The following is a 26,499-nucleotide window of genomic DNA, read 5'->3' on the forward strand; positions in this document are numbered from 1 at the left end:
CTGCTGGACCTGGGCGACAGATGTGACCCATGGCCAGAATATCATAGTTCATTGAAATTCAGTGCAGTGACCATACGGACATTTCATACACATGACGTGTGTAACTCCGCTGACCCGCCATTCAACCCGTGCTGGACACATTCATAATGAGTCAGCCGTGACTCTATGAGAATACGCTTCAGTCCACCGCACTCCCTCTCTCTCCCTATTTCTTTTAATCAGTAATTGTTGAAAACAAATGAAGGCGCTCTCTCAGAGATACATTTATTTAAATATATATCCTAGGCTATTTATTTCAGATAATTTCATTTACGTGTTGCAGCTGTAAGTATGTATAAGATACAACTTCAACATAAGAGGAATGTAGCACAATATGGATGTGAAAGCAGTTATAAATAGCCTATGTGACAATAACATTTATTTTGGTTAAAATCAACAAATAACCGTGATAATTAGTCGTGATCTCATAATTGATAAAAAATAATCGTGATTATGATTTTGGCTATAATCGTGCAGCCCTAGTAAACAGTTTGTGTTTACCAACTTGTACTGTATTGTCTGTGAGAAAGTGTACTTGTACCTGGGGTGGAGCAGAGTGGAGCGTGTGCCAGAAGGACTAATGAGGTGGATTGCCAGGTTCCCCCTGCGGTTGTAGGACAGGGTGAGCCGTGCCTGGACATGCTCTAATGAAGTCACGTGGCTGTCTGTCCCGATGCAGGCGTCCACAGTCTTGTTAATCAACAAATGGCTGCCAATGTTCCTGTCAAACATGAGAAATGACACAAAGAAGACACATGAAGACAGCGGTGGGCATTAGTTGTAAGTGGTTTGCTGCTGAGATCATTACTGGCTCGTTCTGAGCTTGGGATAAGCTACACTCCAGATAACTGTGTGAGTGTGACATTTGGCTCGTGGCCAGAGTGAAAGCCTAAAGAAGGTGAAGAGTTTGTGGCCTTTAACAGCATTAGCGTCTCACAACCTGTAGCACCAGGCTCTTCTGGAAGTCAAGGAACATCCTCTTTTAACTCCCTCACTTAGGAGATTACACACATCCACAACAATTCTGAAGAGGCAGAAGACTCAGGGTTTTACTGACACAAAATGTTGTGATCACTGAACTGAGACACTGTTTTAGGACAAAGTCCCACTAGGTTCAGTTGGATAAAGAGTTCACGGTGCATTAAAGGACTACATAAACGCCTGATATTATAATAGTCCAAAAGGTTAATTTACACCACTTTTCTACATTAGATGCCAACAAGTCATACAGTGACTGGCCACATTATTGTTGTGATGCAAATTATCAGCAATGCAGCACTTCAACATTTGCATGTTTGGGGTCTTTTGTGGGGCATCTAGGTGGTCAGAAAACATGAGAGAAGGAAATAGAAAACCACACAGATGGCTTCTAAAGTTTGTTTATCATTGCCATTTTACCACTGCAGCACAGGTGTCTGGGAAGATTTAAGATCTGGGAGATGCAAATGGCATGGCATATGTTTATTACAAGCACATAAACAGAGAAAAATAAAAGTATATGCTATAAACTTATAAACCAACATGTAAATGAGAACAAATGATCAACTTTGGCTCTTATATCTTTTTACCCCCTGGCATTTAGCAGCTCACGGCAGATCTGGTCCAATTCATTATGAAAAATCAACCAGCATCACAATTGAAAATCTTCTATTAAATATTTTTTAATTAAATCTATTTATAGCAATAACCCTGGGCAGACACACATGTGTATTTTAATCCAGTGTTCATAAAGCTTTTAATAAACCACAATATAGAATGGGAGACAGCCAAACCTGAAGAATTGCCATCCATTTGGTCGTTCAGTGTTTCTAAAACATAGATCGCTTATTGAAAAGATCTGTCCAATTTCAGTCAACTTCAGAATGCAGTTATGCAAAATGTTGTACTCCTGGTGCTGATTTGAATCAAGCTAAATCCTCTTTTAGAACCTAGTGTGCGCACACATTTTTGGTTAGACACATAACCATTTACAGGAGCTTTCTTGCAATGACTTTGTGCTTTAAGAAACAATCCATTTTCCAAACGTTAACACAAGGTTAAGACAACCAAAAACATTAAAAAAAAAAAAATCAGTGATCTTAAAACTCCAGTCACTCAGAAAACCATAAAAACATCTTTCTACCCACAGAATAACATGTAACTGTCACACAGTATGTTGTACTGTAGTTTTCCATGGAAAGGTGTCCTTTTTGATCATACTGTCAAGATTCTGTTAGATGTAATCACTGGCTATGATCGACAATGAGAGAGACACTGAAGCCCTACCCGCCGACTTATTTCAAGACACTCTGGATAAGTGAGCTAGCTAAACACCTAAATGTAAATTGAATAACCTGCCTTGACTGCTGCTCCCAGACGCTCGAACCATCTGCACTGAGCATCTCATAGCCGCAGTAAAAGAGAGAGAAACCTCAAACCGGGCGAGGGAAGTGACAGGGAGCGCATAATGAAGAGGAGATGTCAGGCTGTGTTTAGACTGTGACACGAGGAAAGGAAGAATTAAATGGCTGAGGAGAAATATAGTGTCTTAACAGCGAAAGCAACACATGAATTGACATATTATTATTTATCTTTTAAATGCTCCCTCTCAAGCCGAGCGCCTGGGGCAAACACACACAAACACACCCACACACCGGGCCAAGCTGAATATAAAGACATAACGTGTCACTGCAGCAAAGCATGAGGGCTCAGTTATACAGGAGCATCTCCTACACCTGCATTCTGTTACGGACCAGTTTAATGTCAATGTCTCTTATCGCTCACTGTGGCTCAAACATCCAGGTTCACATAATGCTGAATCACACTGAGTTTACGTCAAAACAATGTATATAACAATGTATTTATTGTGTATCTGTTCTTCTATTTATTTAATGGTTTATTGAAAAGTCTCATTGTAGCAGTATGAAATTATTTCTCCAATCACTCAATTGTTCATCCCTTCATGTTTTATCATATGTTATTTACCTCGGTGCTCTATGTGCTCCTGCTGCTGCTGCTATCTTAGCCAGGACACCCCTGTAAAACTCAGTGAGGCACTTTTCTGGTAAAGTGGGTACTCCAGTGATTTAGTATTGCACTTCTATAAAGCTTGAGGACTCACATGAAAATCAACAAAAGATATTCTGACTTCAGGGTTATTTTTCCAAAGTTTAAAAAAGCTTCCTCCAGAGAAAGAGATAGCTTTAAACAGCTGTTTTAAAATGCTAAATAGTACTCCACATGGCGAGTAAATTTCTGTGTATGTAAAATCAGTAAAGATATTATTTATATACTGTACTGTATGTTAGGGCTGACACTTTTTATTTTAAAATCCACTTTGCAAAAAATTAAATATTCGACCTGCATTGATCCAGTGACTGCCCTGCTGCTCTATCAGTAAACCGTTTTCTTTATTAACACAAAATGGAGAAAACCAGCTAGCTGTGCTGAACAGATAATCATGACACCAACCGTCTGAGAAGTTAAGTGAGTAAAGATTTTAATTTTGACACAGATGAAAACATTGTGGGTAAAGGTAAGGGTGATTGCTAAATATGTAAAATACAACTGCCTTACAATAACGTTGGCTTGTCACTCAAGTGAGGCAGTGGAGGAACCTCTGAATGAACGGAACAACATTAATACTAAAATGTAGTTTAGGTTGTGTGGGTTGCATTCAAATTAATTTGAACAAATTAGCAGTTACTTCTCATTAGTGTGAACTAGATTTTATGTGGCAGCTGTAATATATGTAGACACTTGTAATCAGGGTGTTGAGATAAATTCAAAGAGCTGTGTGTGCGTGTGTAGTGTACTAACCTTGGCTCAAAGACCATGGTGATCACACATTTCCGTTGTGGCCTCACACTGGTCCAAGTTTCTGCTAGCGCAACAATTGCACTGGCATCAAGTAGACCGTATCCATATGAGTGGCTAACTGCAGAGACCAAGAGAGAAAAAGGAAACAGACAAATTAATGTTGGCCTGCTGAGAGCAGCCTCCTCTCCCAACTCCAACGTCACAGACGAGCTACAGTATGTATCCCATTTTAGGCTTTCACACAACCAATTCCAGGGCATGTCAATAGAATAAGGTTTAGTAGCTGCATAACGTGTTAATGTGCCTCAAATATATCTGCAAACTGCAGAGGGTAGAAAAGAACTTGGAAGGAGTTGCTGTACCTTTGCGCCCAACACCATTGGTTCTCCAGTCGTTGGTGAGCAGGTGGGCAGGGTGAGAAGTTCGTACGACCAGATGTTGCATGTCCCTCCAAGTCAGGTTTTACTGAACACACACCACACACACACACACACACACACAAACACACACACACACACACACACACAACACACACACACACACACACACACACACAACACACACACACACACACAAACACACACACACACACACACACACCACCACACACACACACACACACAGTCAGTAAGACTGGCTTAAAAAAAGGCACTAATCAGATCAAACAGCAGCTCTCAGGGTTGAATGAAGACAAAAAAGGGTTACAGGAGGTCAACTATAAATGTGTAATTGTATTGTGGAATAGTAACTTTGCTCAATCACTTTCCCATCTGTTCCTCATTGCAATCCTTTTATCACCTCACTCTGTTTTTCCACTAGTCTAATTAGTCCATTTCAGGACTGTTCTGACGTTCATGTTTTTCCCTCCATTAGTGCTGCTTGACTGGATAAGAATGATTAGCGCCATTTTTGTAAATGCACTGGAAAAGTCTCTTCGGCAGAGGGGTTAAAAAGTAGTTCATAAAATGGGATAATCAAGCAGAATTGATGCATTAACATGTAAAGCCCGCAGTTAAAGCCTGATTTAATACTAGAGTGTCACATTTATAATCGGGCATCTTGAAGTCTGTGCTAAAAAAAGATTATTAAAGATTATTTTACCTGCCCCTAAATGACCAATTTAAAACAAGTTTGGGGCATTAATTCAAACTAATTTAGCTTTCTGAATAGTACATGATGGTTCTGAAAATGACCAGTCTTTTTCTAGAATAATCAAGAGTTTGATCAGGACAAATTATATTTTTAACCCTTTTCCATAGTATTAAAATTATTTTAAATCAACAAAAGTCAGGGAAATATGCATATGGTTAAGGTTAGAATAAGGCTGTAAAGATGGAGAGAAGTGCCAGGCTTGGTAAAACTCAGGAAAAATGGTGATCAGCACTTACTTGGCCTCAAGGGCAAGTGCGATGATCCCAGCTGCCAGCGGAGCGGAGGCAGACGTGCCTGTGTGAGAGTCTGTGCATTTTGATTTGAGATCTGTCGTCACCTACGGAACAGGAACAGAGTAAAGCTAAAATAGACCGCTCCAACAAAAACTGGACATTTATTAATGGAAAATTATTCTTCCAATTCAGTTTTTTTAACTCCGTCCTCACACAGTATAACAAATCCTGAACGTTTACCAAAATTGCTCTTGTGCCTTCACTTTAAAAAATACATTGACAAGACATTTAAAATCTTGTCACCTGATAACTTGGAATTTGCTACCTTTAAGTGAGCAAAAAAGCTTATTCTCCATCACTTCCTTTCTTAATATCTCAAACTTATTTGCTGGAGGCAGAAACGGTTAAAGAAGCGGAAGTCCTCAGTCATAACGGCTTCCTGGACCAGTTGGAAAATCAAAGCAGTGAAATCTAAATTATGCTCACCCTCTCTCAATCACTACCAGTCAAATGTCTTTGAGCAAGACTCTTAAGATCAAATGCTACAGTAGAAAAATCTTCATGATGGCCCGTAGGAGATGGCTGTGTTTGAACTGGGCAGCTGCAAGGAGTGAATTCTTGCAGCTGCATAAAAACAAAGCAAGGCAGTGCAGAACTAGTATGTTTGTAATCTCAAGAAGGATAAAGGTTACAAAACAATGCTTCACAAAACACCCCCAGTCAACCACAATGTAATGGTATAGGGGAGGTTAAACTACATAACTTAATAAGAATACAAAAGCAGTCAGAATGAAAAATCTGCTCTATGGTGCCGACCAATGCAGACTCCAGAAACTGATCGTTTAACAGACTAAACTGAATAATGAATGCACTGGCAGAACTGACTTGTTTCAATTATGCATTCTGGAGCGTCCCATATCCCTTAGCTTAAATCGAAAGAGAAGGATAATATAAGTGAAAAAAATCCCTAAACAGACATTAAGATATTCATTCCTGCAAAACCTGAGAGGTCCCACCCCCTCTTCTCCACTCCATCTTTTCATTCCCCGCGTTCATGAGTGACAGCACAATTAAATGAGGCATTAAGGGACCAGCCACTCGTCAGGGAGATGTAATAAGCTGTCTGTCCAGTTGGCCTGGCTGCTAGACTCTATGCTAGAGAAAGAAAGGCTAAATGTGTGTGTGTGTGTGTGGGGTGTGTGTGTGTGTGTGTGTGTGTGTGTGTGTGTGTGTGTGTGTGTGTGTGTGTGTGGTGTGTGTTTTGTGTGTGTGTGTGTGTGTGAGATTTTGTGTTGTGACAAGAATATTAAGCAGCAACAGATTGTCAGAAGGAGTTTCAGCTGTACACTATTCATAATAATTTTAACTGTCCAAGAAGGAATGGATGGAGAAGAAAAGGAGGAAAAAATGAAAAAGTCATGCTGTGGTTCAGACAGCAGGTTCAGAATAAAGCTGCAGAACGTGTTGTGTGTATAGAGCTGAAACAATTACTCAACTAATCACATATTACATAAAAACTAATCCGCAACTATTTTGATAATCAATTAATCATCTATTATCTGTAACTGCTTAACCTATTTAGGGTCGCGAGGGAGCTGAAGCCAATACCATCTGACATTGGGCAAGAAGCATCTCCAAATTATCCAATTTGAGAGTCTGAAAACCAGCTAACATATTGCTGATAAATGACTTTAAAGATTAAAGAGTTTTTGATCACTAGTACCTCTATGGATATATGTTTTAAATCAGTGCACATGCACAGGGATGCACATGCATGTGCACCTGGGTAATGCGATGCACAGTCCTGCCAGTGGTTTCCCACTATTCCAGTGATCTACAGGTGGGGGTAATACGCTAAGAAACACAACAATGTGCAAAGGTAAGGAAGATGAAGACTGAAAGCAAGTAAATATGGATGAAAACAATAAAGATTTCAAAATGTAAAAAAAAAATGCTTTGTTATGCTACTTGCTACTTATCCAGAATACAGCCTGGTTAAGTGTTTGTCATTCAAACATTGCAGCAACGATAAGGAAGCTGTGGATCAAGTAAACTTCACCTTGGAAATAAATATCCAACCTTTATCACCACAGACAGGGAAGCAGATTCTCAGATAATGTGAGGAAGAGAATGAGAGAAAGACACAACTCACTATCTGTTTCTCGTTGAGGTTCCCTGAGCTGTAGGTGGTGGCAAGGGTGGAGGAGCAAGCCTCGCTGTACCAGGGGACGTTGCCGTTCTGGGTGGAGCTGCTAATGGACAGGGTGTAGATGCTGTTGGTGTAGCCGTCGCAGTTACAGCTGTCCTTCTCCCTCCCGCCGTTTCCAGAAGCCCACACAAAAATGGAGCCCAAACCACTACGACCCTGGAGATCATACAGTACATTCAGTAAAACAGAAAAGAAAGAAGAAGAAAACGACCACAGACCCATTCATTCAGTCATTCATTCATTCATTAATCCCTTGGATCACCACAAACGAGAAAAGAACACAATCCTATTCAATCTTTAATAGGAATTCCAATTATAGGAGGGCAAATTCATTGCAGGGCTCATTTCAAAAGGGGCCTATTAAAAACGCAGCATACTGTACATCCGGAGGCCGGGGTGATCACTCAGTAAATTTAAAAGAGCTAAATATCGCCTGACAGCATTGCTAAACAAAAACGCACTATATGACAGCTCATTGTAATAAATCATCCAACCTCTCAGCCTTTGAAGTGAAATAATTTTCATCTAAGAGCCGCTTTATTGTACTGAGTGGAACCATCTCTCTCGGCATTGATCAAACCCAGCTATCCACCACCCACACTACCATCTGACAGCAGTCACTGTGGCAATTGTCTTAGAAGTCAGTGTCAGTGGTTGTAATCAGCTTTATGGAACATGTCTTGAATCCTACTGCTCTATAACAAGAGTCAGTTAAAGCTGGATGGATGTGTGTATTCATGGAGTGCAAGTGTAAGAGCCTGGAATGTGATCTGTATGCTTATTAATCTGTTGACTTGTTCATTTTACATATCTGATACGTTCCAGTGCATTTAAACAAGCGCTAACATCATCAACAAGACTGGTTACAGGATTGCATTAGTTTCTTTTTGGTTAATATTCAGATTGCCACGTTGCTAAATGCTGACAGACTACTTTTCAAAATGACCCCGTTAAAATCTCCGTTTGGAAGCTTTTGATTAGAAATGCTTGTCAAGTTATTCAAAGCTGCAGTAACTGTTTGCTAAAAATTTCAACAACAACAAAACAAGTTTTTTTAATTCACACTTGAAGAGACCACATGGCAACATACAGAAAGAGCTGAAAGATAAAAGATGATATAGCAATTTAAAAAGTGCCCTTCAACTAACAATACATTTTCAAAGAAAAACTGTTCATAGTTAGTTAATTTCTGTCAGTGCTGCTTCTATTCATTTTCCAAGATTTCCCTCCCTGGTGGCTTTTAGAGGACATTCCCTTCCATTCATAATAGTTGGGGTCAAAAATTGCTTTGTTCTTTCCGCTTGTGTTCTCTCATGCTTGAATAGTTCAATTACTGACTGCTGAAAGGAAGCCAAGCACAGGCAGTAAATAATTTCTGACACACACACAGACAGACAGACACACACAGACACACAGACCTCTGTAACTCCACGCAGAAAAGCTTCTTTTGCGAGTTTGGCAGGTCCGTCGACAGTTTTGCCATCATCCTCTGGGCCCCAGCTGGCGCTGTAGATGTCGATGTGTTGGGGATTCAGACTGAGGGACTGGGCCTCCACCATGTCAGTCACCTCGCCGTCCAGCATTCGCACACCTGCATCCACGTTTGCACATGCACACAACACATTCAGATACACGCCACATGACAAAATAAAGGTTTTCTTAATACATACATACTATTTGGTAAGTGAAAGTTTATATGAAATTGAATACCTAATAAACATAGAACCAAAATGATGTGCGACAAATGGCTAGCAGCTTGCTATGCAACAACGTTATAAGAGCGCAATGCTAAATTGGTGAAGTTCTTTTACCACAAGAACTGAAACATGCAACAAAAATGTTGCAAGTGATGACAATCTTGCAGGATCCTGTTCCTCTACTCTCTCAGCTAAGCTCAGCACCTTAGTTCATGGTGTATTAGCTCTGTATTTGTACCTGAGTGTGCTCATGTTCAGCTACGTTTGGCATGTGTAGTGACAAAGCAATGCTGCTGTTGTGATCAGTTTGGTTTGCATATTTTTACATGATTGTTTACAATGCTGTACAATGTGTGCATTTGTATGGTGCAGCACATGCTGCTGGTGTTTGTTATTTGTGCATCCCCTGTGATGTTCTTATGGAGCCCACCATGTAAATCAACACCATCTTTATTGATTTGCTTTGGCACGTGAGCTGGTTTGAAAAAAACAGAAATGTAGCTGAATCAATTGCAATGTGGTTGAACTGCCTGCTCAAGTGTGCAGCAGACTTATGAGACAGAAAATTCTGATAAAAGGATGAAAGACAACATTAGTCGTCTTCCTCTACATGTCTGGATGAAATTGATGTAACTGCCTGAGTGCAAATTGAATCAGACTTTAATTAGCTAACAACTCAGCCAACGTTCATTGAGATCAGTGATCATTATTGAAGGGCTATACCAGAGATAAAACATAAATAGACACAATAGTGGAGGAAAGGCATAAAGAGCGTGAGGTGGCTGTCCTAACGTTCCTCCAGAGAGACCGAGAGGTCAGAAAATCAAAAGACACCTAAAAAACAAACTAATTTCCTCCTTTGATGCACTGCAGCTCAGGTTACTTCATGCTGCTCGATATGGGTTAGAGTAACCAACCAATGTCCCTTTGAAGTCCTCCAAAAGCATCAAACAAGCACTGGACTACTAGCGTTTCCATGGCAGCCTTTACTTTTGTCAGAGGGCAATGTGCTTCGCTGAGGAGACAAGTATCTTCTGTACTCATCCAATATATCCATCTATCTCAAAAACCAGAGACCAAGGTTGAAATGCATCAAGGTTCAATCAGTTTTTTGTGTGCAAATGTGACGTAAAGTAGTACAAGTTGCTCATTAACTCTCAGATTATATTAAAGCTCATACAACGTCACAGACGAGCTACAGTGTGTATCCCATTTTAGGCTTTCACACAACCAATTCCAGGTCCTTGCATGTCAATAGAATGTGGTTTAATAGCTGCATAATGTGTTAATGTACATTTTGCACTTTTTTGAAATGACAAAAATGAACTGCTGTTTAAAAAAATAATAATAGTACACGCTGTCTAGCACATTTTCCTCTATGGGAGAATCTAGGAGATTTACTTTTCATACAGCGATAGTGCCCATATGCATTTGAAATTACCTAATTGACATTTCACAGGAGTGGCTCCTGGCTGAAGTGACTCCTGACTACAGCACGGCAGGTGACATGGGGTCAAGTGGGCAAGTGACCTTGAATGTAGAGGAGTCACAGAAGCTTTTGTACTGCCCCCTTTGCACTCTGCCTTCATAATATATTCCCCCTGGCCACTAAAATGAATACGCAGGCATGACAGTCTGCACAACCAACCTGAGCTAAACAGTTCACATCCAAGGTGCTCTTGAGCAAGGCACCAAACCCCCAACTGCTCAGGGCGCCTTTCCATTGGCATGTGTGTATAACAACAGAGTGTAAAATTGCAATTTCCCCTTGCGGGATTAATAAAGTATACATTATTAATTATTATTATTATTATTATTATTATTATTATCTCCTGCAAAACTCATTCCAAGCAACACAACTCTTAACACACATCTTAAAACAGGCTCAGTGCAGACAAACACTATGCACAATCCTCACTGAAACAACACTGTCACTCAGAACACACAGAGTAAAAACACTGGCATCAAACACCAATACAGAAATTACAAACTTTTACCTTTACAGTTTCAACAATTTGAGTGACTTCACACTACTCAATAGTTTCTTTAAAGAAAACACATAGATTGTATGTAATATATTATTTTTTATGTAAGGTAAACAAGAAGGAATGAAAATCAGCAGTTGGCTTCAATATAGTAATTTGTCTCTGGAAAAAACTCAAGGTGCATAACAGTAACAAAGAATAGTGTTCCTAATCCTGCCTCTCTCCAGCATCATGCAGCAAGTTTTCTTCATCACTTTGGAATGTGGTGTTTCCATTGCTTTCACCTCCATTACTTTTTGAAAAACAGTAAGAACTCTAGTAAAGATTTAGTGTTTTTCACATTTTTTCATAGCTGTGTATATAACCCCAGACATCTTAACTGGACATATTGGTATCTTTGCTCTTTTACTTGTTTCTCTCAAAAGGATACTTGTTTCATTCTTTTTGGTGTTTGTATTCAATTTTGAGCTTTCCCTATATAAATACTGTATATGTTCACTCACTAGTCTAAAACAAGACACCTGCTTAGGCTTTCAGCTAAAATTGCAATCATCAGTGTTTGATAGGCACCAGGCTGGAATCTATTCTGATTTGAATGTGGTTAACAGTTGTGACAGTAGTGTGTTAGCATTTGAACAAAGTGCTATAAATCCACAGTGTTGTGCACATTGTGGTTAAAGTCATGGGATAAGTGTGTAGAGTTTTGAAAATTGTGTTCAAGCAATGAGTTTGGTCCACATGAACTTTTGCTGTGCAGACTGTAGTTTTGAACGTTACTCCAGTTGTGCCCACTGTCCTTTGTTGTTCTGTGACTATTCGGCATGTCACTGCAACCTATTTTGGTGGTGGTGGTTGTAATATTTGTATTATTACAATTAAAAATATTTGAAATGTTGGAAGTAAGTCCCACAGCCCACTTGTTATGAAAGAAAAAACTTATATATATATTATATAAGTTATATTACCACTTGCCATCTGTAATGATCATAAAGGGTTATGGCACTATCCTGATGGGGTTCAAACTTTGTTAGAGCTAGAAGTAAGCAGGAGGCTACTGAGATAAGCTAAGAGGTAACGAGAGAGTTCAAAAGTAATACACATCACTGTGCTACATCCTGGAGTCATACATTACAACATCCTCAGGACAGGAACAAAAAATAAGCAATCACAAAATCTAAAACATCTGCACCTTTACTAGTAACTACTACTAACTTATGTGGCTTCAACTTTGGAATTGTACTGGAAGAAAATGCTGAAATAATAAATAATCATTAAATGAAAAAAAATTATTAGATTACAATGAAAAGAAATATTTTTAAATATCAAAAAGCTTTGATTAAAGAATGGGAACAGAAACTGTTCTTCATTAATAGTGCCATTAATTGTGGCACTGCAAGGCCAAAAGCCCACAGTAAGAGTTTTCTCCTCCATGCATGTCCAATATGCTTAGTAGATTCACACCTTGACACCAGAAATGTGCGCTTACTGGAAAACAAGCTAGCACATTAGAAGTACACAGCGAGTGAATAATGAAGTAAACAGGCGTGTTAATTCAGCTGAGATCTCTTTCGCTCTCCATTTGCACTCAGGACGACTCAATCACCATGAACAGTTTTTAATGTTCTCTCACACTATTACTACTCGAGAGTCTGCTCTTGAGACTTTGCGCTAATTTTCGGGAGAATTAGGGCAGGATTTGGGAAAACTGCTTGGATTTCGGGACCGTCACGAATTTTTTGGGACGTCTGGTCACCCTAATGGCCGTGACACACCAAACCAATAATCGGCCGTTGGACAGTCTGGCGAGGCCGGTGACTCGAGTCTGTCTGTCCATACGGAGTGGTCCGGAAAATAAAAATCTAATAGTGGGCGTTTTGCCTTCCTATAAAAAAGGGTTTTCAAGTTTACAGTATTACAGTCAAACTCTGAGGCTCTTCTTTTCCCTTCGTTAGTGACACCACCAGCACAACTAGATGTCTTTAAATGCATTGAGTTAGCGGTTTATCCAGTACATGTTGTACTGTGCACTAGAGGGTATATTTAATGTTTTGTCTGCAACGATTTACAGTTGATACTGGAACATTAGAAGTAGGCCTGCACAATTTAGGGGAAAATATGAATCACAAATACGATTTTTTTGCTTAGAATTGATTTCACAATTCTCTGCCATGATTTATTCTCAAGAAGTGTAATGTTTATTGTATACATGAACCATGACAACACAAAACAAATTGGCAGTAAAAAACAGATATATTTTTGCACCTATAGCACATTGCGCATCACCACAAGCCTGTAAACATAGAGGCTTCAACAAAGAGAAGGGAGAGCATTGCAGCACTTGGGAAAGCTTTAAAACCAGTTTTATACAGTCTATGTTTAAAACTCACAGAAGAAAGTAGTAGTATTTGTGATGCAGTCAGCTCGTAAAATTAAAAGACAATCAAAGTTTAAAAAAAATTAAATTGTGAACACGGTGATTCGAGATTGCAATTTTATAACGATTAATCGTGCAGGCCTAATTAGAAGTAAGTTATATCAGCCATTTTTTGTTTACCTTGTATACAAGCCGAGAGCAGTACCTTTTGAATACATTTAACACAGACTTCCTCAAAGCTAAAGCTCCAAATCATTTCAGAAACTGCAAACCACTGTGCTTTTTCAATACTGTCACTCCATGGAAAACCAATACTGTTACAGTGAATTGGCAATCCACATCACAACTGGGGTGATGCTAAGAAAGACTCAGTGACATGCTGTGCCTGGGAAATGGACTGAAAATAACACAGGCGTTGCAGAACAAGTATTTTAACTATTCTGGCAGTCAAAAAGAAAAGAGATGAAACTCGCATCTTTGAGATCGAATAAATCATCCACATGTTTTTTATTTGACCTTACCCCCAATCTTGGCATTGTAGGCCACACCGACTCCACAGATCCCATTGTTGGCTACTGCCGCCACTTCTCCTGCACATCGTGTTCCATGCCTGGAGAGGAGGAAGAATGAGAAATGAGAGGTATGTTTAAGGAACCTACTTATCCTTCTAATAGTGTCATTCACCTAAAGACACAGCATTTTACTGTGTATATAAACACAGGTAGAATATACTGTATGTCTAACAACGGTTGCTTGTGAGAGAATGTGCTCCCTCCTGCACAGTGGTTGAGCTGCAGACTGAGACAAAACAAACTTGTGGAGACAGGTTCTTGGCTTTGAAACCTTTAAATAAATCTGAATTGCCATTTGTCTGAAAGAAAACATCCAGCCAATGAGTGGAGACCTACGTATGTTATCTATGGCTTCTAGCATTAGCAACCTTGGAATGCCTACAGGGCCTGAGTCGAGACAAGGGAAATAAGACGACATACTACGATCACATGGGAGGAAAATTGTGAATTAGATTTGCTATTTTCACAATAGGTCTTTCATTAAGCCTGAGCCTCTCTAGTAAGATTTAGCTCCAGGCACCGCAGTGTTGAGATCCAAAAAGCTGGTTGAGAGGGGCTGATCATCACATTCCAGTCAGGTGCATTCCCCTGGTCCGCCAGATGGGATACACACTCTTAATGTCTTTCAAACCATGGCCCAACCATTCCCAGACAGGAATGCTGGAGCCAGGGCAACACTGTGCCACATCAAGAAACAACAGAAGCAGTGGACATTCATTACTGTAGAAACAATCTATGCCTGCAGACTTCTATTTTGGCACTCCGGGTATCCAGCCAAATCAAAAACACAACAATCCAAACACCATATTAGAATGCACAACAGGCTGTAGCTGCTGTATGGATACGGACATTTAATCTGACGGTAGCCTGCTAAAACTTCCATAATCAGTTATTAAAAAGTGTTGTTTTAAATTCCTTAATCACCTAAATTGAAATGCAATTCAAACTGTTCAAAACAAAGAGGTTGTAGGTCACAGAAGCTGTAACCCATATTTATTTGACGATTTTTAATAATCTTTAAGACTTCTGTTTTCAAATGTATAATGACAGGTCAGATAATTGTAATTCCTCTGCTGGAGATCTCTTTAGCGCGTTTTTAATGTGTCACCGGACGTCAGTTAGATAGAGTCAGAGACCTACCTGCAGCATGCTAATAAAAACATCTTTATAGACACAAAAGTACACAGAAACAGAAACAGAAACAGAACAGACAACAACAGACAGACAGACAGACAGACAGACAGACAGACAGACAACAGACAGACCACACCACCACCCCCCCCCCCCCCCACTCTGGACATATTTTCAGAGAACCTTATCTCGACATTCCTGGAAGTGAAGGCCTGTTCACTTGGGAGTCGTATGTCCTACAGCATCCGTGTTTGTGATGCAACCAATGATAAGGAGCAGCTCAGGTGTCAGACGGGATGCCGGGCATGCACAGACCTATCTCTACGGTGGTCAACGGAGCCTTGTTCCAAATCTTCCTTTGACACATTCATTAGTCACTTACATGGTAGTCTAATTCACAGCCAACAAATGCTGTTACAGAGGTGAAACTCTCAGTTTCTGAAACTGATTATGCAAGGACTAGTGTACTGGTCCGGGAGTGCAAAAAAGATTCAAGAAGATGTCCTTTTACTGCTCCCATTCACTGTTCGCGTCAATGCAAAGAAGAGTGTATCTGTGGGTCAAACACTTTTGTTAAATTTCCTTGTAAAAGCAGTCTGTTCTCTGCTATTCAACATGACTTAAAGGAGTCAAAGGAGTCTCTAATGTAAAGGCAAACCAAAAGATAGCAGCGGCTCCAAATAGTGAAATTAAAACATATGTATACATTAATTTGGTGTTCTAAACAAAATAAAATATTGGACCTGCTCTTAGCTTTACTTTTAAAGGACATTGTTCATTACAGTGACATTACATGCATGCAGCACAAAACAACAAATGCAGAAATACACCATAATTAATTAAAAACATTGACTTTGTGAGTCTATCTGTAAACAGGATAAGATGTCTTCTGAGAGGGCAAGGCACAACTGAATGTCCTAAATTTGTCTGTAAGCACAATTTCTACTGATCTGACTGCACAATTCAGGGAAAATATGAATCAAGATTTTTTAGCTTAGAATTAATATCACGATTTTCTGCCATGATTTTTTTCTCACAAAGTGTAATGTTTATTGCCCACGTGAACCATGACAACACAAAACAAATTGGCAGTACCAAAGATAGATTTATTTTGGCATCTATAGCACATTGCGCATCACCAAAAGCCTGTAAACATAGAGGCTTCAACGAAGAGAAGGGAGAGCATTGCAGCACTTTATAACCAATTTCATACAGTCTGTTTAAAACTCACAGAAGAAAGTAGAAGCGTTTTGTGATGCAGTCGGCTTGTAAAATTAAATGAGAATCAAAGTCATAAAAAAAATAAAAAAATAAATTAAATTGTGAACAGGGTGAATCAAGATTGCAATTTTTTAACTATTAATTGTGCAGGCCTAGTCCTGACAAGACTGACATCACATGAAACCAAACCTGGATTTAACCTCCAGGTCCCGGGTTTCCAAAGGGGGCTAAAGACGTGACAGAACAGCGCAGGAGATCATCACATGAAGGGCTCCAGTAAAACCACTCAGACAATGTCTGCAGAGACAAAGAGCTGTCTGTCACTACAAGTACAGCATTGTTAACAAGTCACATAGAATAAAGATTAATAGATTCCCTGACACACTGCAGGACTGTTAGACTTTAGTTACTAGATCTGGACAGAGAAGTACCAACTCTCAGTTAAACTCAGAAAATCAGCCCCATTAATTGCAAAGGTGCTCACAATCTCAGCTAATACCTAATACCATTCAACAACTACGTGACCCAACTCAACGAACTGTGATGATTTAGTCAAGATCAGGTATCACAGAAGTCTAACAGATGTTCAAAAGAATTTGGAAAATCCAACCTTTTAAGGACATCAATTTTCTTTGTAAATAAATAATGCATTGTAAATAAATACATGTTCTTCCTTAAAATGCAGGGGGCAAGTATACACATCCCATGTGTTAAATTCCCATAGAGGCAGGCACATTATTATTTTTAAAAGCCAGTTGTTTCATGGATCCAGGATACTATGCATCCTGACAAAGTTCCCCTGGCCTTTGGAAATAAAATAACCCCACATCATCACATACCCTTCACCATACATAGAGACTGGCATGGTTTTATTTCAATTAGCTTAATAGCTGGTTTGATTTGCATTGAGAGATGATCTTATGGAAAGTTCCCCATGCCTGTGTCAGTGTATGGTGAAGGGCATGTGATGATGTGGGGCTATTTTAATTCCACAATTTTACAATACATTATTCATTCACAAAAAGATTTTTTTTTTTGAATTAAGGCATTAAGATGAATTTCCAAAAGATTTTTTTTATTCCTCTTTTTAATCAACTTTAGCATAGGTGTGTAAACTTATTCAAGCCACTGTATAGTATATAGACAGTTGTAATTGCTTAAGCAAATGAATATTTATTTTTATATAAAAAAATATCACAATAAAAAAGCTTTGAAGTTATACCAAGCACCATCAAATTTCTCCTTGGCATGCCTAGACACAACACACTAATACCCCACTGGTCTAATTTAGACGAGCTTCCAGCCGACCAAAACAAAACGCAATGAAGCAACAGTCAATTAGTGTGGGTGCCTGCCACGTTGCCAACATAATGAAAAATTGCCCATCTAAAGACATATTAGTGGTGCATACAGCATCAGTCTTCATCTCAACACATTTACAACAGCTGTAACAGCGTTGACAACATATGCTTTCTATTGTAAACATCGTCATGCCTTTACTAATCCTTCTCAACAAAACCTTGACTGAAAAAGTAATTCCCTTCTTGGAAAAAGGAAAAGGAAGGTCTTAAATAAACTTGAAAACACCTTTTGCATCAGATACGTCATCATATGCAATGGCAATTATAGGAGATTAAGGTGAACAATGAGCAATTTCAGTAAAGTCTTGTTCCATTTACAGCAAGAATAAACCCTGTGGTAGATTCTAGTCACAGAGCCTAAGATTACAGCAACTACAGTTGGCTGCAAACCTACAGCTGGCAGAATCATTATCACTGTGCAAAATCTTGTCTTTTTAGGCTTGCTGAAGAGACATGTTACTATCATAGAGACACCATGTGTATGTGGACAAAGTGCAAACACAAGGAAAAGTATTCACCCAACCTGCACTGGGCCAATTGAGAATTACAAAAAAAGAAAATGCACAAAAGCAGCTTTTTGCCTTGTTATAAAAAATATGTCACTGCTGCAGGTTGTTTTGTGCTGCGTAAACCGCAAACTAAGGTGCTACATGTGATGGGTGATACTTCTAAAGTTCTACATTTGGCTCCTGCAGTTTGTGATGCATAAAAATTTGTGACTTTACAACAAAAAGATGACTAAAAGGACATGTAACCCACAAAAAACACAAAACAATTTAATTATTGCTTTTGGCATTGGAAATTTGAAACCAAATCAAATCGTGTTAACATTTATATCAAAAAGGATCTTTAGTAAGACATCCAAGTTGTACATAAACTTTATAAAAAGTTTGACATTGCATTGATCTTTTTATCTTCACCCACTTCTTGCCCAGAATCTGGCACACAACATCTTTCATTCACTTGGTGTTTCTCTTTCACATTAGCTTAATTACGTTTTTTTTTGTTTTTTTTTAAATCACTGAGGCTCTCGGGGCTGTGGCATTTGTAGTTCATTAGTCTATGGGCTGCACTGAACGTCAAAGGTAAATCTAAACAACTGTTTTGCTCTGCTCATTATTAAATCTGTTAATAGTTCTGCCAGGTTGCTAATGAGCTGGCCTTCAGGACAAAAGGTGCGGCAATGTTTATAGAGCACGATAAAGAGAGGAATATGAAGAAAATGTCTAGGGAGAGATTAATGTAGGGTCCGCTGAAAATTAATCAGCTTACTGTTTGCAATACTGTTAAATAGGTCCCTCCATCCATCGCTGTGCATTAAATATTTATGAATTTACATGTGCAGTCAGTCTTCACTGCCCCTTGTTTACTTTGTTTTTTTCCTGTGCATCATAATCATGACAATGCTGTATGTTCATTCATTCATGTTGAATATTGCGATTCTGACTGCTATAGTTTATGTTGAGAGCTAGCCTTAATCTAAATCAGGAGGCAATATATTCAAATAAAAGAACCTCCATAATAGTTTAGCCAGGTTTAATCAACAAAATGCCCATGTGGAAACCATCCTGATAGGGGACAGAGAAAACCCTGAAATCAGAAACATCTAGATCACATGCTGTCTTAGATAAACATGAGGGTGAATGGCCACATTGCTACTGAGCCATCCTCACTGCTTCCCGTATGCTGGGAATGAAAGCGCCCTTATGGAGGTGAACAGAGTTGGGCTTTCTGCAGGGAACAGACACTTACAGTCTTACACAACCTTACGCATTTTCATGCCCACCCACAGGTTGTTTACACATGCATCCTGCACCAACCTAATGTAAAGTAAGAGAAAAAGGCACACACACAAATAGGCTCCCTCTCAATTGGTTTTGCCACAAGGAAGACAGGGAGAGCTGGGTGGCAAGAGATAAGGACTGAGGTGAGCGAGGGTTGGAAAGAGGTGCAGCCAAATTGAAGGAAACATCAATAGTAAGTGTCTTAGCTGGGCCCTGGGCCACCACAAGCCACCAGAAGAGCTTAAGCGTGCCTTGGCATAGATTGTGGAGCTGGAGGGATATTCACATTCTTCCACAAGTTCCACCATTTAGGCTTGTGTTGATGGTGGTGGCAAAAACAGTTTGAGGCACTGGCACAGAATCTTAAAAACATTGGGAAAGCAGCGGCGTATTGTTTGCACTGTTTTAATGTTTATCAAAACTTTTAAAGATAGTTATGTGGGTGGGGGGGGAGCAGAGTTCTGCCTCCTGAAGAAGTATTCTCTATTTTAAGTATGAAAACAATTACACACCCAGTACAGTCTGTTCCACAAAGCCTGTAGGAGCTGATTTGGCATTGGCATAACTACAGTATTTTTTAGGCCATTCCGCAGCTCTGACTGTACCCCTCCAGCCTCTATTTTCATGGTGCTTAAATCTGGGCCCTGTCTTAGTTGGGGACATTAGACTTCCATCCCTACCAATCTTCCTTGTTAATCACCAGTAATCATGGTGAGCCTCTGGATAAAAAAAAAAGCCTCTCAGGCCAGTGGCCCACAAACAGAAGATTATAGTGATTCAGAAATTAAAATCAGAAGGGAAGCAGGCGGTGGGAACGAAGGAAGACAAGCAAGTGCCCTCCAGAGCCAAGAGATTTGCTCTGTTTCATTAATGCTGATGAACTTAATTCAATCAATTCTCTGCGAGACATCACTGTGGTGGTAAACAACTCCTAATGCCATCTGCAAAGGCCACTGCATTAAAGCGGTTTCTTTACACACTACTTTAATCCTAGTGTAGATTTACTCTACTCACCCAGGATATAGACACACCCCAATGGCACCTGTGTGACTTAAGAGGCCAGAGCAAATCCACAAACTTGGGGGAAGGGATTTATTTTAGTAATTGCCCATTTTTGGGCATTATTCCATTATTCCCATAAATGGCACCCCGGTCATACAGGAGGCTTATTTACATGTCAGCTATCAGAAAGTGAGGTGGACAAATTATTAAACAAGTGAAAATTGCTCCTGATGTCCCCCCCAGAGAAGAGTGGAAATGAAATCGTTATTTGTGTACATTTCTACCTGTTGTCATTTAGCTGTGTGTATCGAGGCTGAGGATCTGGGTCACCATCATTCACATCGTAGCTGGCATCCGGGTCCTAAATAAAGACGCAGATAAGCGGTTAGAATAAGATGCAGAAGTCAGTTTGGCAAATCGTCAGTACTAAAAAAATCTGCTAAATTTAAAACCTCAAAATCTGTCTGCACAGAAATTACTCATAAAATCCATTAACCACAAAGACGTAACTATCTTTAATTCAAAATCTGCTCTATTAATTCTGTTCTTATCTTCGTTCCCTTTGTTTGCTGCTGCAGTGTACAGTCTTTCCATGAAAAACACAATATTTCTGCTTTTTTAGGAATTATACTTACATAGTTCTGCATTAAGTCAGGATGGTTCTTCTCTATTCCATCATCCAGGATGGACACCACCACACCTTTACCTGTGTAGCCCAACTGCCACGCAGATTTGGCATTCAAGTCACGGTGGTTGCTGTTGTACTAAGGATGGAGAAATAAAAAGAACTTAGATGAAATGTAATTTATCCAAGAGACACCTGAGTGCTGACAAGAATGTGATTTTAAATCAATCTAGAAGGGCTTAACTCTGTAAGAAAAATAAAGACAATCATTTAAGACATTTTGATGAGAAAGGCCTTTGGACTGAAGCATCGGGAAAAATGTGCAGCTTAATGCATTTAACTCATTATTCCTTTGTGAAACAGTTGAAGTTTCTCAATGAGGAGAAGGTGGTATTACAAGGTTACAAAGAGCATCTCTATTCTGAAACCATCAATGTCATGCATGCATTCATCGCATTTTTTTAATACCAAGCAAAGCACCAGTGAACTGGAGCATGGCACAGACAGTAATCATTCTGTATGCTTTTAACATTTAACTTGACCTTTCGTTAAGAGCCACGTCTGGCTTTTATCAACTTCAGAGCTCTTCTTTTTAAAGTGTACCATCGGTTAATCATAATGTGCCTGATGTACCACCGGCCACGTTTTCCTCTTAGCTTTCAGACCCTGCAGTCTATCAGAGAGGGTGATCATTGACACTACCATCAAGAAGAAAATCAATTAAAGCTGAAAGTTGTGATCTGCAATGCCTATTCAAATTTTAAAAAGGCCCTTTGTGGCTGACATGCCAAGTGTATAATAGATCTAAGAACGGCATGTGCAAGGTTTCGTTTAAATAAGGGAGTTCTTTTCTTCCTTAAGGTCAGCATTCCTCCTGCACACTGACATCTTGAGGAGCATGTACAGTATGGACAGCTTGAGATTTCCACTTTGAGGCTTGCCCATGACTTAACATGTCTTATTATTTAGACAAATATCAAAACAATATTAAATATTGATTGTAACAGCAGGTGCTGATCATTAGCATCTGCCCACCGTGGACACCCTGCCAGCAAGCACAGACACCCTCTCCTCTGGCTCGCCAGGTTCAGTTTTAATGAGGCACAGACTTATTTCCTGCTAGTTTAAAGCGGCAGCACATTCCTGGAACCTTAAAATATTTGCTACAACTTTGCACTTCGGAACATGCATTACATTTATGTAACTCAGCAGAGTGTAGATGTTTTATTATATTTTATTTAACCTTTATTTAACCAGGTTAGTCTCTTGAGATATACAATCTCTTTTTCAAGAGAGACCTGGCCAAGATAGCCGAATAAATTAGTTACCTGTAACAAAAATTTAAAATTACAAAACAAACACAAGAGGCAAAGACAACTCAAGAGGATTTCAATTAAACAAAGTGCCATTAATAAAAACATATTTGCACGTGTGAATGGACTCATGTTCTACGGTTTCAACATAACCTTTAAAATCATATCCTACAGTATCTGTACAATATATGACCTGTCCACATTCAGCAGCTTCATCATGATTAATGCTAAGTTCATTAACAACTACCATGATCCCAAGAGTGGATCTGAGAAAAGCAAAAGTGTTGTTCTAGTTTTCATGTCTTTTTGTGTTTTAATGAGCTTTACAGCCTCATGGGACGCCCACACACTAAAACCGAACCCTAAATAGAACTCAATCTTTATTTTTTATGTGTTCCACTCACACAGGTTCAGCACCTTTTTAAAAGAACCACACAGTGCATTATATTTCTAAATATCATGCTCAGTAGATTTAATAATTTCTAATACAAATTTCATAAAACAACTGTCATTTATTTATATGCTAACAAAGATGTTAAAACTGCAACAATTAGCCAATTATTCAATTAGTTGATTGAAAGGCAATTAAGAGCAACTATTTTGATAATGGATTAACAATTTCATTTTTAAAAACAACAAATTCCAATCATTTGCCGTTTCCAGCTTCTTAAATGTGAGGTCACATGTATAATAGTAAGTGAAATATCTTTGGGTGTTGCATTATATTCAATTTGGGTTCTGGGAAATGTGATGGGCATTTTCTTTCTGACATTTTAAAAACGAAAGGATTAATCAAGAAAATAATTGGATACAGCTCTAAAAGATACTAAAGATGTGATTACATTGTGCACAAAACGTTTTCACATCCCTATGCTTCACAAGCAGGCTTTAATATCAGTTAAATACTCATAACATAGTGTGTAGTGAACGTACGGCAGAATCTATTACATGTACACACATTAATACAACCAGGCAGCAGGCTCTTATCTCCTTCTTTGCCTTTCAAGTTGCCACTAACACACTGGGAACGTTAGTCTGTCTCTGTTAAAGCACAGACATTGTTGAACCACTGGTGATGCAAGTCTGTTTGCATCACCATGAATTTCCTTCCGCCTGAAGCACCCTCACAGTAATTGAAGGAAGACTGGAGCCAAACAAAAAATCTCGGGGGTTGTTAGTGCTGCTTTTAAACAGACCAACGTACCAGTGACATTCTTCAAGTTGAACGGAAAAATCAATCAGCAGAGAACCAGAGCAATTCAAAGTGATTCACCATTGTCTTTTCCTCCGCTTTCTCTCTTTGTTGCTATGTGGACTAAAGCAAACCCCCAACTTTAAAAAGCATGCAATTTACAATTCAAATGCACTCTGTATATGCATGTGTGCTGCTGTTGTTTAAGCTGAATCCTTCAGGTGAAGTCACTCAGACTTGTGCTTTCGTGTTCTGCAGACACAACAGCATTACGCATAAAGACGGTATATTGGATTCATACAAGCTTGTCTTATGACCCGGGGGAAAGATCCTAGCCCCAAATTTAATTAAGTGTATCGACTTTGGGTGGATAAAAAAGCTCAACCAGTGTGAACCGCTGAATTATGTCTCACAGACAAACACAAAACACACCACACAGCATTTTGTTCAATGACGTTTCTGTTCATCAGTGTTCATACTCACCAGGTACCACTGGTCTCTGAACTTGGGATCTAACGGTTCTGCAAAAACATCCCTCTTTTTTCTCCGTTTTGACACTTGTTGCTCGGCCCAAGTCACCTAAACAAGGAGAGCACAAACACAGAAATAAACATGTAAAGATTAGCAATACAAACAAAACAGTGGTGAATTTAGGTGATTCAACAGAGAAATAAAGCCTCCAGCCACAAAGGTTACTGCTCACTGTCGTAATAAAAACAGAACAGAATTAATTATGTGCTGGACATCCGGGTCACCATGTCAAATGAATTAATAGAGATCAAAATTCTCAGCGGGACAACAGCAGACAGAGTGAGATTAAAGGCACAGGGGTATCACTAATGAGACTCGTTGATGAACTCCAGAGCCGCCCAGGATTAATTAAAACTTCTGGATTAGTGTAAAATGAGATGCACCTAAAGAATTATGCACACCAACAATATACACACACAGGAAGTACAAATTAATTCATTCAAGTCTATCAACACAAACATCTGCCGCAGGCTTTCATAATGTGCAAGCTCCCGCAGAAAGTGTTGTCAGAAGCAGAACGCATAAAGTGAAAATAAGCCTGCATCTCACTCCCTCTGCAGAGTTGTGCTCGCTGTACAGCAAAAACGCCCGAGCAGACGAGGACAAAAAAGAATGTGTCAGAGTAGGAAGACAGAGAACTGCCTGCCGCAAGGACGGAGCACCTGATGTGAAGGACAACCAAATCACAGAGCACCTCTCTCTCTCCGCCTCTGCAGATCACTAGAGACCCAAGAGTAAAAAAGGAAAGAAGTAATGAAGGCCACATTAGCTGCTACATTGAAGCCAACACTACCATATCATAACAGCATAATGGAATAATTTCAATTCAAGGACCAAAGAGGTTTGTGTGCGGGTTTGTGTTAGTGTTCGCTCCCTCATCTCAATCAGTCTAAGTGGAGGAGACATTTCCACCAGGATTCATCTGATTCTTATTTGGAAGATGAGGTCAGCCCTGTGAGGTACAGCTGCAGCAGTCTACACACGAAATGGTATGCCAGCTTTTTTCACAATGAACATGCGCACTTAGGGTGTGACACAACAGGACTATTGCTGTTAACACAAACGGATATGTCGCCTAACATGTAAAATGGTACATGAACAAAGAAAGTGGCCAACCATTTTCACGCCATTGCGAATCCTTATTGTATATATTCAGAATTTACGTAAGAATGTGTCTTAAAAAAAAAAAAGGGGGAAACTGGCATTGTTAACTTTTTCTTTGTGCTGGCATTGTCAGCCTAAGGGCTTTTGCTTTTGGAAAAAGAAATCTTATCTACTATACCACATTCAAAAATAAATGCCTGTGTCCTATTTCTAAATTTTTATTCTGTTTAATTCTCTTGCAGACACACAATAAAAAGATTAGGTGGTAAACATGTCATAGAAAAACTTTACAACTGGTCAGAAGCAGTTATGTTATATATATATATATATATATTTTCCATTCGCATTACAATGCAAAAATGTCTGTCTTAATAATGCACACTGTGACAGGACCTATGCAGACAACAAAAAAAGATGATTCAATATTGCTTTTCTAAGGACTGGATTAAATCTAATTAAAAGTTGTCCTCTAAATCTGAAATGAGTTGCCTCATATTGTCCGCTCAATCTCATCTTCACTGAATCAATAAATATTCATCTTATCTATAACAATTTTTTAGAAGGATAGTTTCAGTTCCCGAGAGTTTCACAAAACTATTCCTAAGTGACATTATTACAACATCTAATTAGTTTGAGAAAGGACAGTTGTTGAGGGGCTTCTCTCAGTCAGGCTTTAATATTGACTTTCTGTTTTAAAGAAAATGGCAGTATTGACTGAAATGTCTACAGTCTGAGCGACAAAGACTCAGTTGTATGCATTGATCACATTCAACGGCATGACAGTAGTCCGTGTAATTTTCAGTCAGATAGAAACAAGCCATTTTCTCTTGCGTCATAAGGCGGTGTGTGTGATTTCCCCTCTTCCATTTCCTCAATTGCTTTTAAAAATGAAATCCTGTATGAAACTTCTGTTGCTTTCTCACATACCTAAGACAGTTCTTTGACTCGGTTCAAACAGGACAGGATTCTTAAGAAAAAAAGAGGCAATTTTTTGCAATATAAGTTTTCTGGGGCAACACAAGTTTATGTTTAAAGTATACGGCAAAGGACTGGTTACTGCACCGTGTCTCTGTAATTGTGTGCATGCCATTTACTGATCACAGCATATGCTTGAATTAAATCCAAATTCATCTCTTAAGGGTCTTGTTATGGCATGACCATAAAAACAATTACAGC

At 39.2% G+C, this 26,499-nt stretch overlaps 1 protein-coding gene across 1 annotated transcript in view; it reads right to left on the bottom strand.

Moving 5' to 3' along the window:
- Positions 1–26,499, bottom strand: part of furina (furin (paired basic amino acid cleaving enzyme) a) — a 72,932-nt gene that overhangs the window by 5,108 nt on the left and 41,325 nt on the right. Inside the window, 10 exon segments of the mRNA XM_032521368.1 lie at positions 581–760; positions 3,838–3,955; positions 4,200–4,302; positions 5,222–5,326; positions 7,375–7,587; positions 8,850–9,022; positions 14,009–14,097; positions 20,843–20,919; positions 21,194–21,322; positions 24,172–24,267. Of these exon segments, the coding sequence (XP_032377259.1) occupies positions 581–760; positions 3,838–3,955; positions 4,200–4,302; positions 5,222–5,326; positions 7,375–7,587; positions 8,850–9,022; positions 14,009–14,097; positions 20,843–20,919; positions 21,194–21,322; positions 24,172–24,267 (1,283 nt within the window).

The sequence above is a fragment of the Etheostoma spectabile genome, chromosome 1 (genome assembly GCF_008692095.1).
Source record: "Etheostoma spectabile isolate EspeVRDwgs_2016 chromosome 1, UIUC_Espe_1.0, whole genome shotgun sequence".
NCBI lineage: Eukaryota > Metazoa > Chordata > Actinopteri > Perciformes > Percidae > Etheostoma > Etheostoma spectabile.